The sequence below is a fragment of the Procambarus clarkii genome, chromosome 16 (genome assembly GCF_040958095.1).
Source record: "Procambarus clarkii isolate CNS0578487 chromosome 16, FALCON_Pclarkii_2.0, whole genome shotgun sequence".
NCBI lineage: Eukaryota > Metazoa > Arthropoda > Malacostraca > Decapoda > Cambaridae > Procambarus > Procambarus clarkii.
Genome location: NC_091165.1, coordinates 8108946 through 8126371, shown reverse-complemented (window position 1 = coordinate 8126371; position 17426 = coordinate 8108946). Strand labels below are relative to the sequence as shown.

The 17426-nt window shown below is 48.0% G+C and overlaps 2 protein-coding genes across 2 annotated transcripts in view; both read left to right on the top strand.

Annotated features, from left to right (window-relative positions):
* LOC123750254 (uncharacterized) overlaps positions 1 to 17426 on the top strand; it is a 609457-nt gene that overhangs the window by 408153 nt on the left and 183878 nt on the right. The gene's annotated exons all lie outside the window — the stretch shown is intronic.
* Positions 14168 to 14683, top strand: LOC138365453 (putative uncharacterized protein FLJ46204). Its single transcript, XM_069325765.1, has one exon. The coding sequence runs from the start codon at positions 14168 to 14170 to the stop codon at positions 14681 to 14683; it is 516 nt and encodes a 171-aa protein (XP_069181866.1).

The following is a 17426-nucleotide window of genomic DNA, read 5'->3' as shown; positions in this document are numbered from 1 at the left end:
TTCTCCCTCCCCCCCTTCTCTCTCTCTACCAATCCTGATAATGGTAGGGACTGTTGTCCAAAACCAGGTGCCCTTGTTTGTACAACCCCAAAATCCGGACGACTAGTTGCCTCGTTACCTCGACTAAAGTAAAGAATACCAGCATAGACATTAGTTATATGACTGACGCACTCCCCCTTAAAATGGTTTCACACTTAACTCAAATTTGGTAAAGTCTCAAGGTTTTCTTAAAAATAACTTAGCTCGAGAACGGAATACATCGTCCCCCTAATACCAAGTGCCTCCAATTTTGTGTTGATTTTCCATGTTAGACGGTTTCAAAGGCTTCCCTTAAGTTTAGATATTGAATGTCTCAGTCATTTCCTCTATCTACTGCTTGACATATATTGGGAAATAATGAAAGAAGATTTGTTGAATATTAGAAGCCTTCTGTAAAACAGAGTTGTGAATTCTAATTATAAATCTGCGCTCTTCAGGATGAAAACAATGACGTTACTATTGTCGAATCAAGAAATTATCCAACAACAAATTAAGCAAATTGACCGAGGGTTGGCTCAAGTTAACTTTCTTCCTGTCTAAAGATCCGTACTATATTTTGCAACCATGGAAAACTGCAGTTCTCTAACCGACACTATTGACTTAAAAATATATCCCTCCTAACTCAACCATTCCTAACACTATACATTCTTATTCTCCCTCTTAAGAACATATCTTTTAGCTCTATTCCACATCAATGCTATCTAAGTCTAATTCCTCAGGACTCTATACTTGATGAATCTATATTTACTAATTCTAGTTCTCCAAATTCATTTTCTTTTTTCTTTGTCTCTTCACTCTTTATTTTCTTTCTCTTTTACACCTAACTCTGTCTCTTGTAACTCTTCCTTTATTACTCAATCTGTACTAATCCTGCTTTTGTGAACTCTGTTTCTCTAAACCATGAATCTTATATGTAACTCTTCTCACTCTATTCCTCCTAATTTTATCCTTTCTAATCATATCAACTTATTTCTCTCATTTGTAATTCTTCTCGATATATTCCTCGTAACTTTATTCGTCAATAGATTTCGATGCCAATTTAACTTATAACTTATTTAAACTTTTTAAGTAGAAAAAAGGAATATATTAACCACATAAATTTATTTTTAAAACCATAAAGACCAAAATGTATAATCACTTGAAGAAAACATCTTATCAGTAATATAAACAAGGGTATTAAAAACCGGGAATCTATAACAACATTTTATCGTACTATCACGAGTACTAAAAATAAAGAAGATTATAGAAAAAACAATTAATTATGAAGTGCATTTTATCTAAAGGAGATTATAGAAAAAAAATTAATTATGAAGTGCATTTTATCAGGTCCAAAAAAAGTAACTCCAAAGTTCAAGAAAGTAATAAAAACGAAGAAATGAGTGGCATTTTAAATGAGTATTTTATCATATTTACGAAGGAACGCGATACTCTACATACACCTGAACAAACCTGTATTGGAAGTGAAGAAGACAAGTTTACCTGTTTAGTCGTTTACAGAGAGGACATTATTAAACACAGAAAAACAGCTGCTTGTGTCAAGGACTGTGACGTTATGTACTTTGATTTCATCATAACTTTTGATATTGTGCCATCAGGACGATTGATTAGAACAGCCCATCACTAACACAAAGGGCTGTCAAGTTAAAAACATATAAGTCAAATACTGACTACAAAAACTGAACATAAGTCAGTATTTGTAACTAGGTCCAATTAATATTCCAGGCCATGCGTTAAATCTTAAAGAGTGCTGCATTTATTTTCAGGGTGCAGTATAAACACCGCCTTAATCAACGTAACCAAAACACCTTATGACCACTCACACTGGCCCACATGCTATGACCACCCACACTGGCCCACATACTATGATCACTAACACTGGCCCACATGCTATGATCACTAACACTGGCCCACATACTATGATCACTAACACTGGCCCACATGCTATGATCACTAACACTGGCCCACATGCTATGACCACCCACACTGGCCCACATGCTATGACCACTCACACTGGCCCACAAACTATGACCACCCACACTGGCCCACATGCTATGACCACTGTCACGTGGGGGGTGGGCCGGGGCTCTGCTAGCACTCAGCTGCTAGGGGCTCAAAAGGCCGGATACTCAGCCCCTCCGACTCCCTGGATTCACCGGACCCCTCCTTGGTCACACAGGAGAGGACCAACAATGCCCACCTCCGCAGGTCTTTGCTTCCACCACAATAAGGGGGGTGCCACTGATTCACCGCGGAAGCCCTTCAGTCAAACACGGGGAAACTGCTGTTAACAGTTCCGGCCTAGACCCGTGGAGGAGTGAAGGAAGACTCAGACTTACCTTATAACAATAACCTCCCCGAGTCTTGCCTGCCAGACAAAAAGGTTGCAAGACCGCCTTTCCCGCCTGTCTTCTCTATCTTCTTCTTAACAAGGTCGCCAGCTGGGTTATTATATCTGCACCCCAGCAATGCAGTTCAGTGGGTGTATTATATGTTGTTTGTAGCCAGAAGATTGCTACTCCCATAGATCTGCTACTAGACTGTCGGCCCAGGGTACTCTCCCAGGAAGGTCTGTGTGGCTTTACCTCTCTCTATAGCCACTACGATAATAGTTGCCACCATTCAGGCACTGATACTGATCGGATGGCTAGGGGTACACTTTTATGTAAGTCTGTGCTGTCTTTACCACTCACCAGGCAATAAGAACTTCTATAGAGAACGTTGTGTTCCCTAGGTGGTACTATGATAACCTTCGTGTTTGCTCATAAAGAAATATCATAAATGGAGGCACACTTAAACACAGTGATAAAAGTGTGAATTTACTGATGCAAATTACATGATCACACATACAATCACAAGTAATACATGAATATGAAAATAAGGATAATAAGTCTGGAGATCGTCAGCCTCTTCTTCCACGACCTCCAACACTCCTTCAACTGGGCAGAAAGACAGGAGTCCCACACTCTCTCACAGGAGGGCCTCTTCACCACGTCGGCGCCTCTTCTTCACTGTCCTGCCATCCATACACACTGTCCTCTCTGACAGTCCTGGACACAAGATGCCTTGCAGCCTATTCTACTACTAAAGTATTAATGTCCCGTTGCCACATACATAAGTAACTACTGTGGCCCAACTAGCCTACTCACAAAGGGGTAATGGGAGGGAAAATGATCTACCTTACATTCCTGGCTCACGACGCCTGTCCCTCGATGGTGTGAGGTTCCCACGCTTCCTGAGTCGATCCTCGATGATCCAGGAACGTTCCACTGGTCCTCAGGTGTCGTGGAGCCTTCGCGCCGTCGCCATTCCAATCCCTGAGATTCAGCTACCCCAATCCTGGTTCATCGATGGGTGCTGAGCTAATCACTACTTTCCCACACTCGCCCCTTCCACAAGGCGTTGCTCCTTGTCCTAGGCACGGTGTCGTCCTTACAAAACCCTCAGTGGATGTGACCCGGTCACAGCTAGGCTTGCCCGCCACACCTTTTCAGACCCTCAACGCCCAGCGTCGTCGTCGAATATTTTCCAAGTTTGGCCCTCTTTCGCTCAATAAACTTGGTTCCTTTTTGCTTCCCAGAAGCGCGGGGTCTCCAATATATCCGATGGGCTGCAATAGCCAGCACTAATCCACTAAGAAAGACTTGTAGAGCCTCTAATCCTTGAGAGCAGACCGAGGCGCGTCCTGTCGCTTCCAAGGTCGGGTCAACTCTGACGTTGGCGCCGCCCGGGGCACTCGGTGACGTCATGGCGGGCCCTGATTGGTCTCCCGCGACCTAAGTCGGCCAATCCACGATCGGGTAGTGTCCCTTCCAAAAGGTCATATCTGCCTTAGGGGATACTCTTTCATTTTATATCAGGGCGCCAATTTCCCCTTATTTACAACTTATAATGTAACTTCCTTCCTTTAACTGGCAGCCGGTCCGGTCGCCACACATGTCAATAGACTCCCTGAACCTCAGAGAATCAGTAGGGAGAGCTGATATGACTCTTTACGCCGGCAAACGAAAGAAATGGGAGAGGGCACCGTAACACCACCCACACTGGCCCACATACTATGATCACTAACACTGGCCCACATGCTATGATCACTAACACTGGCCCACATACTATGATCACTAACACTGGCCCACATGCAATGATCACTAACACTGGCCCACATGCTATGACCACCCACACTGGCCCATATGCTATGACCACTCACACTGGCCCACATACTATGACCACCCACACTGGCCCACATACTATGATCACTAACACTGGCCCACATGCTATGACCACTCACACTGTCCCACATGCTATGACCACCCACACTGGCCCACATACTATGACCACCCACACTGGCCCACATACTATGATCACTAACACTGGCCCACATGCTATGACCACCCACACTGGCCCACATGCTATGACCACTCACACTGGCCCACATACTATGACCACCCACACTGGCCCACATACTATGATCACTAACACTGGCCCACATGCTATGACCACCCACACTGGCCCACATGCTATGACCACCCACACTGGCCCACATATTTGGCCATCAAAGTGCAGGAGCACTTTGCCTACCACTCTCCATAGTGTATAGTAGGTCACTGGAAACGGGGGGACCTACCAGAAATATGGAAGACTGCTAATGTAGTACCAATATACAAAAAGGGTGACAGACAAGAGGCACTGAACTACAGGCCAGTGTCCTTAACTTGTATTCCATGCAAGGTGATGGAGAAGACTGTGAGAAAAAACCTAGTAACACATCTGGAGAGAAGAGACTTCGTGACAACCCATCAACATGGGTTCAGGGAGGGTAAATCTTGCCTTACAGGATTGATAAAATTCTACGATCAGGTGACAAAGATTAAACAAGAAAGAGAAGGGTGGGCGGATTGCATTTTTTTGGACTGTCGGAAAGCCTTTGACAAAGTACCCCATAAAAGGTTTATGCATAAGCTAGAGAAACAGGCAGGAGTAACTGGTAGGGCGCTCCAGTGGATAAGGGAGTACCTAAACAATAAGAAGCAGAGAGTTACAGTGAGGGGTGAGACCTCAGACTGGCGTGAAGTCACCAGTGGAGTCCCACAGGGCTCTGTACTTGGACCTATCCTGTTTCTGATATACATAAATGATCTCCCAGAGGGTATAGACTCATTCCTCTCAATGCTTGCTGACGACGCCAAAATTATGAGAAGGATTAAGACAGAGGAGGACAGCTTGAGGCTTCAAGAAGACCTGGACAAGCTGCAGGAATGGTCGAACAAATGGCTGTTAGAGTTTAATCCAAGCAAATGTAATGTAATGAAGATAGGGGTAGGAAGTAGGAGACCAGATACAAGGTATCACTTGGGAGATGAAATACTTCAAGAGTCCGCGAGAGAGAAAGACCTGGGGGTTGATATCACGCCAGACCTGTCCCCTGATGCTCATATCAAGAGGATAACAGCAGCAGCATATGCCAGGTTGGCTAACATAAGAACGGCCTTTAGAAACTTGTGTAAGGAATCTTTCAGAACATTATATACCACATATGTCAGACCAATCCTCTAGTATGCGGCACCAGCATGGAGTCCATATCTAGTGAAGCATAAGACTAAAATGGAAAAGGTTCAAAGGTTTGCCACCAGACTAGTACATGAGCTGAGAGGTATGAGCTACGAGGAGAGACTACGGGAATTAAACCTCACTTCGTTGGAAGACAGAAGAGTTAGGGGGGACATGATCACCATATTCAAGATCCTCAAGGGAATTGACAGGGTTGATAAAGACAGGCTGTTTAACACAAGGGGCACACGCACTAGGGGACACAGGTGAAAACTGAGTGCCCAAATGAGCCACAGAGATATTAGAAAGAACTTTTTTAGTGTCAGAGTGGTTGACAAATGGAATGCATTAGGAAGTGATGTGGTGGAGGCTGACTCCATACACAGTTTCAAGTGTAGATATGATAGAGCCCAATAGGTTCAGGAACCTGTACACCTGTTGATTGACAGTTGAGAGGCGGGACCAAAGAGCCAGAGCTCAACCCCCGCAAGCACAACTAGGTGAGTACAACTAGGTGAGTACATACTCACTAACACTAACACTGACCCACATGCTATGACCACCCACACTGGCCCATATGCTATGGACACTCATACTTGCCCACATGCTATGACCACTCACCCTGACCTAAATGCTTTGACCACTCACACTGGCCCACATACTAAGATCACTGACACTGGCCCACATGCTATGACCACCCACACTGGCCCATATGCTATGGCCACTCACACTGGCCCACATGCTATGACCACACACCCTGACCTAAATGTTTTGACCACTCACACTGGCCCACATGCTATGGCCACTCACTCTGGCTCAAATGCTATGGACACTTACACTGTCCCACATGCTATGACCACTCACACTGACCCACATGCTATGACCACTCACACTGACCCACATACTATGACCACCCACACTGGCCCACATTCTATGAACACTCACACTGGCCCACATGCAGTGCCAACCAACACTAAACCACATTCTTTGACCACCCACACTGGCCCATATGCTTTGATCACTCACAATGGTCAACATTCTTTGACCAATCACCCTGGCCCACATGCTATGACCACTCACCCTGGCCCACATGCTATGACCACTCACCCTGGCCCACATGCTATGACCACTCACCCTGGCCCACATGCTATGACCAATCACCCTGGCCCACATGCTATGACCACTCACCCTGGCCCACATGCTATGACCACTCACCCTGGCCCACATGCTATGCCAACCAACACTAACCCACATTCTTTGACCACCCATACTGGCTCACATGGTATGATTACCCACAATGTTTCACATGCTATGACCACCCACCCTGGCCCACATGCGATGACCACTCACACTGGCCCACATACCAGTGCGATATAATATATCATAGACACTATTGCATTCCATTCATTAATACAATCGTAAGAGGTAGTCAGGTAACAGGGACAGCAACTGTGAGCTCACTGGGAACCCAGATAAGCCACTAATCCCCCAGCCGTAGTCTGAAGTAAGTAAGTAATTATCAAAAGAAGGCACCAAACCGGGAAGGCTATGAAGCACCATCAAATTGCGGAATAATCAGAGGGCGCTAAATATCACCAAGGATCCCAATAGGAGAACAAAAACGCATAAGGCGTACGATATCAAAAGTATCCAAGTCACCAAGAATTCTATTGAGGGACAGGTGACCGCGAGGGGCGGTCGGAAAGCAAGACATACGCTCGTCCTGGAAGTCAGGACATTCAAGAAGGACATGCACGACAATAAGAGAGACAATGCAATTAGGACAATAAGGAGCAAGGCGACGCTCCATCAAGTGACCATGGGTTAAGGGAGTATGGCCAATACGCAACCTCGTCAGAGCCGTTTCCCATCGCCGGTTACAGTGGTAGGAGGACGGCCACGAGGAAACACAACATTTAAGAGTACGTAGTTTGTTACCAGTAACAGACGACCAAGAAGAATGCCAACTGGTAAGGATGGAGGAATGGAAAACCGGGTAAAAGTCGGAATATGGAATACCTTTATAAGAGATGGGACAAGAGCAGACAGCTTCCTTGGCAGCAGCATCCGCACGCTCATTTAAAGACACACCAATATGGCTGGGAACCCAACAAAACTCAACAGACTTAAATTTACTGTGAACTAGAAACAGCCAATACTGGATCTCGACAACCACTGAATGAACCGGAATAAAGGCCCCGAGAGCCACGAGGGCACTACTAGAGTCAACAACAACAACAAAGGAAGACTGACAACGAGAAAGCAGAAGACGAAGAGCATAGAGAATAGCATAAAGCTCCGTTGTGAAGATGCTAGTCTCCGGAGGTAAGCGACACATATAAGTGCGATCAGGAAAAACAACAGAGTTGCCAACACCGTCCGCAGACTTAGACCCATCGGTGAAGACAGAAACGGAGCGGGAGTGAGAAGAAAAGTGCTCAAGGAAAAGGCGTTTTAGAACCGTAAGAGGGGTAAAAGCTTTAGTGATGCAGGTCAAGGAAGTACAAAACTGCGGAAGGGGGACTCTCCACAGGGTAAAAAAAGGAATAACACAAGGAGAAACATTAGAAATACGAACGGAAAGCGAATCCTGTAAGCGAGATAACCGGACAGAAAGAGGGAAGTGGTGAAGAGGAACAGGAACCACAGGAGGGGTAAATGTTAAAGAACGACAGAGGCGAGAGGAAGGATGTTGTAAGGACCGCGCAGGATAGTGAAGACAGTAGCAATCACGACGGTCCTGGAGAGACAGGAAACCAGTGTCAACATACAAGTTAAAGACGGGAGTCGAACGAAAGGCACCAGAACTGAGGCGCAACCCAGTATGGTGCAAAACATCAAGACGGCGAAGAGTAGAAGGAGAAGCAGACGAGTAAGCAGGGCAACCATAATCGAGCTTAGACAGGACGAGAGAGGAATCTAAAGCAAGGAGAGTGCGCCTATCCGCCCCCAAGAAGTATAGGACAACACCCGAAGGAGGGTAAGGGCCTTAGAGCACTCAACACGGAAGTAAGAGATATGGGGAGACCAAGACAAACGAGTGTCAAGGAATAACCCCAAAAGCTTCGCAGAATCTTTGTACTCAAGAGGACGACCATAAAGTGACAAAGACGGACGAAGAACAACCCGTTTCCGAGTAAAAGTCATGGCACATGTCTTAGTAGGAGAGAACTTGAAGCCATGATCGGTGGCCCAAGACGACACGGCATCAATCGCAAGTTGAAGCCGGCGGTGAAGGAGAGGCGAATCATCATCCTGACAGCAAAGGGTAAGATCATCGACATAGAGAGCGGAGAAGATGCCTGAAGGAAGAGAGGAAAGAAGACCATTGAGGGCAACCAGAAAAAGAGTAGTGCTCAGAACACTACCCTGGGGCACACCTTCGAATTGCTGAAAAGAGGCAGAGAGAGCGGTATCAAGGCGCACCCCAAAGGAATGACGAGAGAGGAAGCTGTGGAGAAAGAGAGGGGAGATGACCACGAAGGCCAAAAGAATGAAGCTGGGATAGAATATGATATCGCCAAGTGGTGTCGTAAGCCTTTTCCAGGTCAAAACGGACGGCAACAACGGAGGTCCTCGCAGCAAAAGCAGTACGAATATAGACATCCAAGTACACCAGGACATCTGTCGTGCTGCGGCACTTGCAGAAACCAAATTGAGAAGGGGAGAGGAGGTGATGGTATTCCAGGAACCACATCAGACGAACGTTAACCATACGTTCAAAGAGTTTGCAGACACAACTTGTGAGGGCAACAGGGCGAAAGTCCTTAGGGGAAGTTCCCAGATACCCTGGTTTGCGAACAGGGAGGACAATGGCATCGAACCAGTCCTCAGGGACTGACGACGACTCCCAGATCCGATTATACAGACTCAATAAATACTGAGACGTGCACGGAGGGAGATGGCGAAGCATCTCATAATGAATGCAATCGGAGCCCGCCGCTGTAGAACCGCAGAGGGCCAGGGCAGAACGAAGTTCAGAGAGAGAGAAGGGATCGTTATAGGGGAGTCGAAGACGAGTGCAGAAATCTAAAGGACGAGACTCAAGGACAGGTTTACGAAGAAGGAAAGATTGGGGAAGATGAAGACTAGAGCTAACAGAAGGAAAGTGGGAATCCAGTTCGGTAGCGACCTGCAACGCGTCGGCCACAAAAGTACCACGGAGGTGAAGGACCGGTGAAACATCGGGAACGAACTTACCCGCTATCTTGCGGATACGCTTCCAGATCTGTGGCAGGGGAGTTTCGGACGTAATTGTGGAGACATAAGATGCCCAACATTCACGTTTAGCCATACGGATGGCCCTACGGGCCACCGCACTCACTCTCCGAAAGAAAAGAAAACAGCCTGTGCTCGGCGGTGCCTCTTCCAGGCTGCACGCTTACAGAGGACAGCCCGAGCACAGTCTGCATTCCACCAGGGAACGCACTTCTGCGGACCACGAGAGGAAGAGCGAGGAATAGAGTGGAGGGCAGCGTTGAAGACAGTGTCATGAAAAAGGAGGAGAGAGCGAGGGAGAGGCAGAAGGGAGAGGTCAGAGAGAGTAGCACTGAGGGTAAATAGGTTCCAGTCCGCTTTAGCAAACTGCCACCTAGGGAAGGAGAGGGAAGGGCGAAAAGAGAAAAAGGAAACAAGGATGGGGAAATGGTCGCTGCCATGGAGGTCATCAAGAACCTGCCACGTGAAATCTAAGTAAAGAGAAGAAGAGCAAAGAGAGAGATCAAGACAGGAAAGGGTGCGAGTCCGAGAGTCCAAATGAGTGGGCTCACCAGAATTCAGAAAAAACAGGGAAGAAGAGAGGATAAACGGCTCAAGAAGGTGACCTCGGGAATTCGTCAGAACATCACCCCAAAGAGAATGACGACAATTGAAATCACCCAGTAGGAGCACAGGCTCTGGCAAGGAGTCCAGGAGGTGTTTCAGATCAGGAAGAGCAAGCGGGACACTCGGGGGGAGATAAATGGAACAAACTGTGTCAGAGCGAATCAAGCGAATCAGAGCGAATCAGAATCTTGATTCACATCAGAGCGAATCAAGAGAGCAGAAGAATTAGGAGCCCCAGCAACTGCTGGGGGGGGGGGGGGGTTGAGAGAAAGGAATAGCCACGAAAACGACCAGGACAAGCACCAAGCATCTGCTCCTGGAGACAGACACAAAGGGGCGAAAACCGCGAAATCAGAAGTTGGAGTTCGAGGAAATTGGCGTAATAACCTCGAACAGTCCATTGAAGAATAGACATCGACGAGAAGAGAAAGGACAACAACAGAGAACAAGGAAGAAACAAAGGCGAAAGAGCAACATAGCACGTTAAAGAATATCAGGGTTGGGATCAGGGTCAGCAAAGTCAGGGTTAGGGGGCACAGGTAAACTGAGCAAAGACGGAGGGAAGGAAGCAGGAACAAAGAAACCTCCATAGCAGGAGCAGGGGCGCAACCACCGAAATGGGAGGGGAAGGAGCGATAGAGGCAGAAGTAGGGGCCGAGGCAGAAAGCGAAACCTTCTTACCCGCCGGGGAGGAGGAATGAGAGGAGCCAGGCTTACGCTTCTAACTTAAAGAGACAGGTGTCCCAGCAACTACGTACTGGGCAACGGATTCTAGCGTCTCAACAGAAGCTGAACGAGAGCACACACGACGGCCGTTTGGAGAGCGATGGACATCAGTCGGCACCGACAGGCGGCGGGGAGAGTCAAGAGATGGAGGGGAAGGATTGGAAGAAGGAACAGAGGGAGACGAGGAAGAAGACACAGGAGACAAGACAGACCGGGTAGAAAGAAGGGGAACCCCAGACAGACCGGGTAGAAAGAAGGGGAACCCCAGACAGAGGACCAGGAGGTAGATCCTTCGGGACAGAACTCAAAGGAACAGAGGAGGGGGCAGTGGGCGTATCAGGGTCCAATGCCTGGAAACGGTTGTGAGTCTGAGGAAGGTGGGAAGGACGAGGAGAGGAAGAACGCAACACGCGAGCATAAGAGATATTAGCATAAGGCGGGAGCCGGCGAACCTGGCGCTTCGCCTCAGGAAAAGATAAAAGCTTCCGGTGCTTCAAGTTGAGGACGGCTGCCTCAAGCTTGTAATGGACACACGCATGGGAGAAGGTAGGATGGGCCTCACCACAGTTGAGGCAACGAGCCCGGGGAGAAGCGCACTCTGACTTAGAGTGACCTTCGCCCCCACACAAAGGACAGAGAGAGACAGTCACAGAGCAGCGGAGGGCACCATGCCCAAACCTCCAGCACTTGTTACAGAGCCTAGGAGAAGGAATGTACTCCTGGACAGAGCACCTGACACAAGCAAGAATGACAGAGGGTGGAAGGGTCTGACCATCAAAGGTAATCTTCACAACCCGATGGGGTTGACGGCGACTGCCACGAGGGGGACGAGTAAACGTGTCCACCTGGAGAAGAGAATGGCCCTGGGCATCAAGGATATGTCGAATAATGTCTTGGCAGTCTCGGAGATCCCGAACACCGGTCGCAACATGGGGCGGGAGGAGAATAGTTCCAACACTGGCGTTCAACTGAACGTTCTTTGAGACCAGAACAGGGGTCTCGCCAAGGCAGGATAAGGCAGCCAAGCGGGAAGCTGCATCCTGAGAAGGAGCAGCAACGACACGTGTACCGAGACGAGTGGGGTTGAAGGTAACAGAGGCATCCACGGAATCAACGAGATGTTGTTGGAGGGAGAAATCGTCAGGAGGCGTAGAATGAAGAGGGAGGAGATCAAAATATTTGGCTCACGAAGCGGGACCAAACAAGGCTTGATAGGTATCAGAACAGGAAGGAATCGAGTGAGGGCAGCCGTGACGAGGACGGCGTTGAGAACCCCCAGAGAGAGAGGGGTTAAAAGGCGCAGTAGTCACAACGAGAGACTTAGCTGCACCAGGGGACGAAGTGGTCACCACTGGCGTCTGGAGGCTCGACCCAACCACAGAGGAGGGAGGGGAGCTGGGGGAAGAAGTCAAGATGGTCAAAGGAGGAGCAAGGTCGGGGACCAACGCAGCGGGGGCTACAGAGCCCGGTCTTCCAATACAGGCCGACTCGGGGGCTTGGTCGCCCACCCCACGAGCCTGAGAGGGTACAACAGAAACATTCATCGACATAGAAACGAAGAGACAAATTCATCCACGAATGTGGCCCACATACCCACCATGGAGCCACAATTAGAGGCAGGACACCTAACAGGAAGCTATGGCCGATCATGCCGGGGGCCCCTAGGGGAGCTTCGTGAGTATACGCCCCACAAACGCTACCTTAAGAACCGTCAGTCCGTCGAGATCGGGTTCAGCGACGAAAGCGGGATTGAAAATAAAATGTTCCCCCTCGCTCGAGATGTTGGGTACTACAGTTTTACGGTGCAAGTGTATGCCTCCTCATGCACCAGGGCGTCAAAATAGAAGAAGTCCAAAGGAATAACCAAAACAAGCAAAAGGTAGGCAGGAGATGACAAGCAGATAGGAGAAGAGTTGGGGGGGGAGAAAAACGAAACTTAAGGAAAAGGAAAAGCGATCCAGCACAATTAGAGAAGACAGCAGCAGGAGCGTAAGGCCAGAAAAGGATAGAGGACCGTCCCACAGAGCATCACACTCCGGTAGCCGTCCACCAAGCCCCCTCACGGCGCCAACGGGCCGGATGGGGAGAGGGGGAAGGGAAGACAGAAGAGTTAGGGGGGACATGATCACCACATTCAAGATTCTCAAGGGAATCGACAGGGTAGATAAAGACAGGTTATTTAACACGAGGGGCACACGCACTAGGGGACACAGGTGGAAACTGAGTGCCCAAATGAGCCACAGAGATATTAGAAATACTTTTTTAGTGTCAGAGTGGTTGACAATGGAATGCATTAGGAAGTGATGTGGTGGAGGCTGACTCCATACACAGTTTCAAGTGTAAATATGATAGAGCCCAGTTGGTTCAGGAACCTGTACACCTGTTGATTGACGGTTGAGAGGCAGGACAAAAGAGCCAGAGCTCAACCCCCGCAAGCCCAATTAGGTGAGTATAATTAGGTGAGTACATGCTATGGCTACCCACATTGGCCCACTTGGTAGATTTTTACTGATGCCGCCGGAGGCGGCTAGATTCTTGTGTACCCCATACCCATCCTGTGAGCACAAAAAGCATTACACAGGGCACAAAAGGTCTTTATCAGACCTAAAATTAGATAATTACATAAACAATTTCATCAATCCCTACAATGTCAGCTAGTTACAGAGAATGTTTTATTTCAAGAGCTATGTATTACCAGTAAGTCATTACACATTAATGGTAGGTCTTATCGCTAATACCCAATTGTTTGAGCAATGGAGATATTACAGAGTCATAGGGAAGTTTCTGTTTATTATTAGTTTTCACAATACACTATTTGTTTCTTAATCTCATACGTTCTTTATTTACTGGAAGCGAAATATGGATACAGTGCAAGGATTACGTTCAATACTGACTTTATTTACTGCAACCTTAGCAAGAGCGTCTACTTTATCATATTCATGCAGGCTCACATAATATGACTACTCACCCTGGCACACGTGCTATGACCACGCACCCTAGCCCACATGCTATGACCACTCACCCTGACATACGTACTATGGCTACACACCGTGGCCCACATAACATGACCACTTACACTGGCCCACATGCTATGACCACTCACACTGACCCACATGCAATGACCACTCACACTGGCCCACAGAAAATGATCACTTACACTGGCCCACATGCTATGTCTACTCACACTGACCCACATGCTATGGCCACCAACATTAACCCACATGCTATGGCCACTCACACTGGCCCACATATTATGACCACCAACATTGTCCCAAATGCTATGACCACTCACCCTGGACCACATGTTATGACCACTCACACTGGCCTTCATGCCATTACCACCCACACTGGCCCACATGCTATGACCACTCACACTGGCCCACATGCTATGACTACCCACACTGGCCCACATGCTATGACTACCCACACTGGCCCACATGCTATTACCACCAACAATGCCCCACATGCTATTACCACCAACAATGCCCCACATGCCATTACCACCCACACTGGCTCACATGCTATGACCACCCACACCAATCACATGTTATAACCACTCACACTGGCCCACATTCTATGTATTACGTTCGTTGTAGGTAATTGCGTACGTCCCTACCGCCTCATTGACTGAGCTACGACAGGGTTAAAAGAGTTGAAACCGAAGTTCTACTAAACTTACTGGATCCTGCAGCCTCTCCGAATCACAAATCTGGGTTTTACACAACTCCCCCCTGCAATCGAGCTATGTCAATAGGCCGTTCTCCCTCTTCGCCCTTACATCAGCTCAGTCGATTGAGGCTGGGATGCTCCCGGACGCAGGTTCGAATCCTCGTCACGGCCCTTGTGAATTTGTTCATTTGAATTATCACGTTAGTGTGATTTCTGTGTGTAATGATGTAAGGGCGAAGAGAGAGAAAGGCCTATTGACATAGCTCGAGTGCAGGGGAGAGTTGTGTAAAACCCTGGTTTGTGCCTCGGAGAGGCTGCGGGATCCAGTAAGTTCAGTAGAACTTCGGTTTCAACTCTTTTAACCCTGTCATAGCTCAGTCAATTAAGGCAGTGTCTGGGATGCTCCCGGACGCAGGTTCGAATCCTCGTCACGGTCCTTGTAGATTTGTTCATTCGGGATAATGCATTAGTCATTACATCGTCTCGTTCTCCAATCGATTGGTTCGACCGGTTGATCTGTTTATGTACTCCCTCCAGGAGTCTGCAAATAATTCGTTGCACCTTGCAATATCTGGCTCACAAATCTCTAGAAACACTCCCTCCTCTTAAGCAATCCAACTTCTCTCTCACCTTGGCTAGGCTATCCCCCTTGGACGCCTGCATTCAATCAGTCCACTCTACTTACTGTTTTCCTCCACCGTTTCTTCTTCTTGCACTCTTCACGTCCAGAGACAGACATTTACCGTCTGTACCTCCTTTGTCGTCCTCGTGCGTCAGCCTGCCACCATCACTCTTCAGTCTCACATCAACATACTTCACTCTGTCGTCTTCACCGACGATCTTTCCTTTCGTCTAATCATTTGTCCGAAACTTCATCCATTTTGACTTCCATCGAATCCTCGGCTTTCTTCTACTCCTCCATGCCTGCATTTCCATCTTCTTCTCACGCTTCTCATCTCTACACAACTTCAATTCTTCTCCTTTGACACTTCCTCGTTCCCTCAAAGTTTCCTCGTGCACTGTACTACACCCAACATCACTCGACCGTACTTGTTGCTCTACCTTTTCCAGAGTGCTCGTAAGCGTCCCTCTGCACATACTGTCTTTTCTCACTTCTTCTTTTCTCACTCTTCTTCACACTTCTCGAGAAATGTGTCAACTCTTGACATGTCACACAACTCAACTCCATTATCCCTACGCATCTGTGCTCGTGGACAACTTGACGTTCTACTCCAGTCCTCAGTCTGTCCACATCCTTCTTCACCTCTGCTCAGCACAGATGCAGCCACCTTCCGAATCTCAATTTCAGCGGGCTGGGCTCTACTCAGATCCACTCTCTTCACACTATTCTTCTTCGGCCGGGTCATCTTCACTTCCGACCTCACAGTGACTCTTTTTTCCTGAGCCGGACCTTCCCTAAACAGCCACGCTATCTCCACGTCGATATCTTCTATCGGTGGAGCCGGTACTGTCACATCCTCACTAGTGTCTTCCTCGTCGGCCACCTTCGCTTTCGTCACTACAGAGACAGGGCACTCACTGGCTTGGCGGTCTTCTCATCCCCTAGGATGTCAGTCAGGTTCACACTCCCAGGTGTCCCACCTGTGCCGCGGCCTTCCAGGCACTCCTCTGGCACAGTCTCCGCTATAACATTTGGCAACAACTTCGTCAAGCACAAGTCATTCCTCAGGATCACTTCAACTCCTGGAACAGGCGTGTCGGGGCACACTCCAAACATCCCCTCCACCGACAAATATTCAGACTAGCTGGACAGTACACACGAGCATGTCACTCTCCGACATATGACCACCCACACTGGCCCACATACTATGACCACTCACACTGACCCACATATTGATATTCACCCTGAATGATTGAATGAGTCAGAAATAAAGGGAAGTCAAAGTTGAAGCCCCCGTAGGAATGAGTGACCACAGTGTACTGACTTTTGAGTACTTGGTGGAGGTAGGGATAACCTATCCAAGGATGGGATCGGAGGGAAAAAGACTAAATTACCGAAGAGGAAAATATGACGAGTTGTGGAACTTCCTAAGGGTAACATATGGGAAACAGAACTTAGAGACAAGAGTGTGCAGGACATGATGGATTTTGTTACCCAGAAAGGCCAGGAAGCTGCAGACAGGTTTATCCCGGTCCAAAAGGAGAAAAACGAAAAACAACAGAAAAACCCATGGTTCAACCAGGAATGCAAGGTAGTGAAGCAACTTAGTAAAAGAACATGGAGAAACTACACAAATAACAGAACACCGGAGAGCAGGGAGAGATACCAGAGGGCCAGAAATGAGTACCTCAGAGTGAGGAGGGAAGCAGAGAGACAGTATGAAAATGACATCGCGAGTAAAGCCAAAACCTAACCAAAGCTGCTCCACAGCCACATCAGGAGGAAAACAGCACTGAAGGAACAAGTGATGAAATTGAAAAAAGGGGAGAACAGATGCACAGAGAATGACAAGGAGGTGTGTGAAGAACTCAACAAGAGATTCCAGGAGGTCTTCACACTAGAACACAGCCCCTGCACTAAATGAGGAGGAGGCAAACCAAGCACCCTTGGAGGAATTTGACCTCACCAGTGATGAGGTCAAAAGGTGTCTGCTGGAGCTGGATGT

Excerpts from the sequence above, each read along its gene's own strand:
- LOC138365453 (XM_069325765.1), top strand. The coding sequence starts at position 14,168 with ATGGCTACACACCGTGGCCCACATAACATGACCACTTACACTGGCCCA.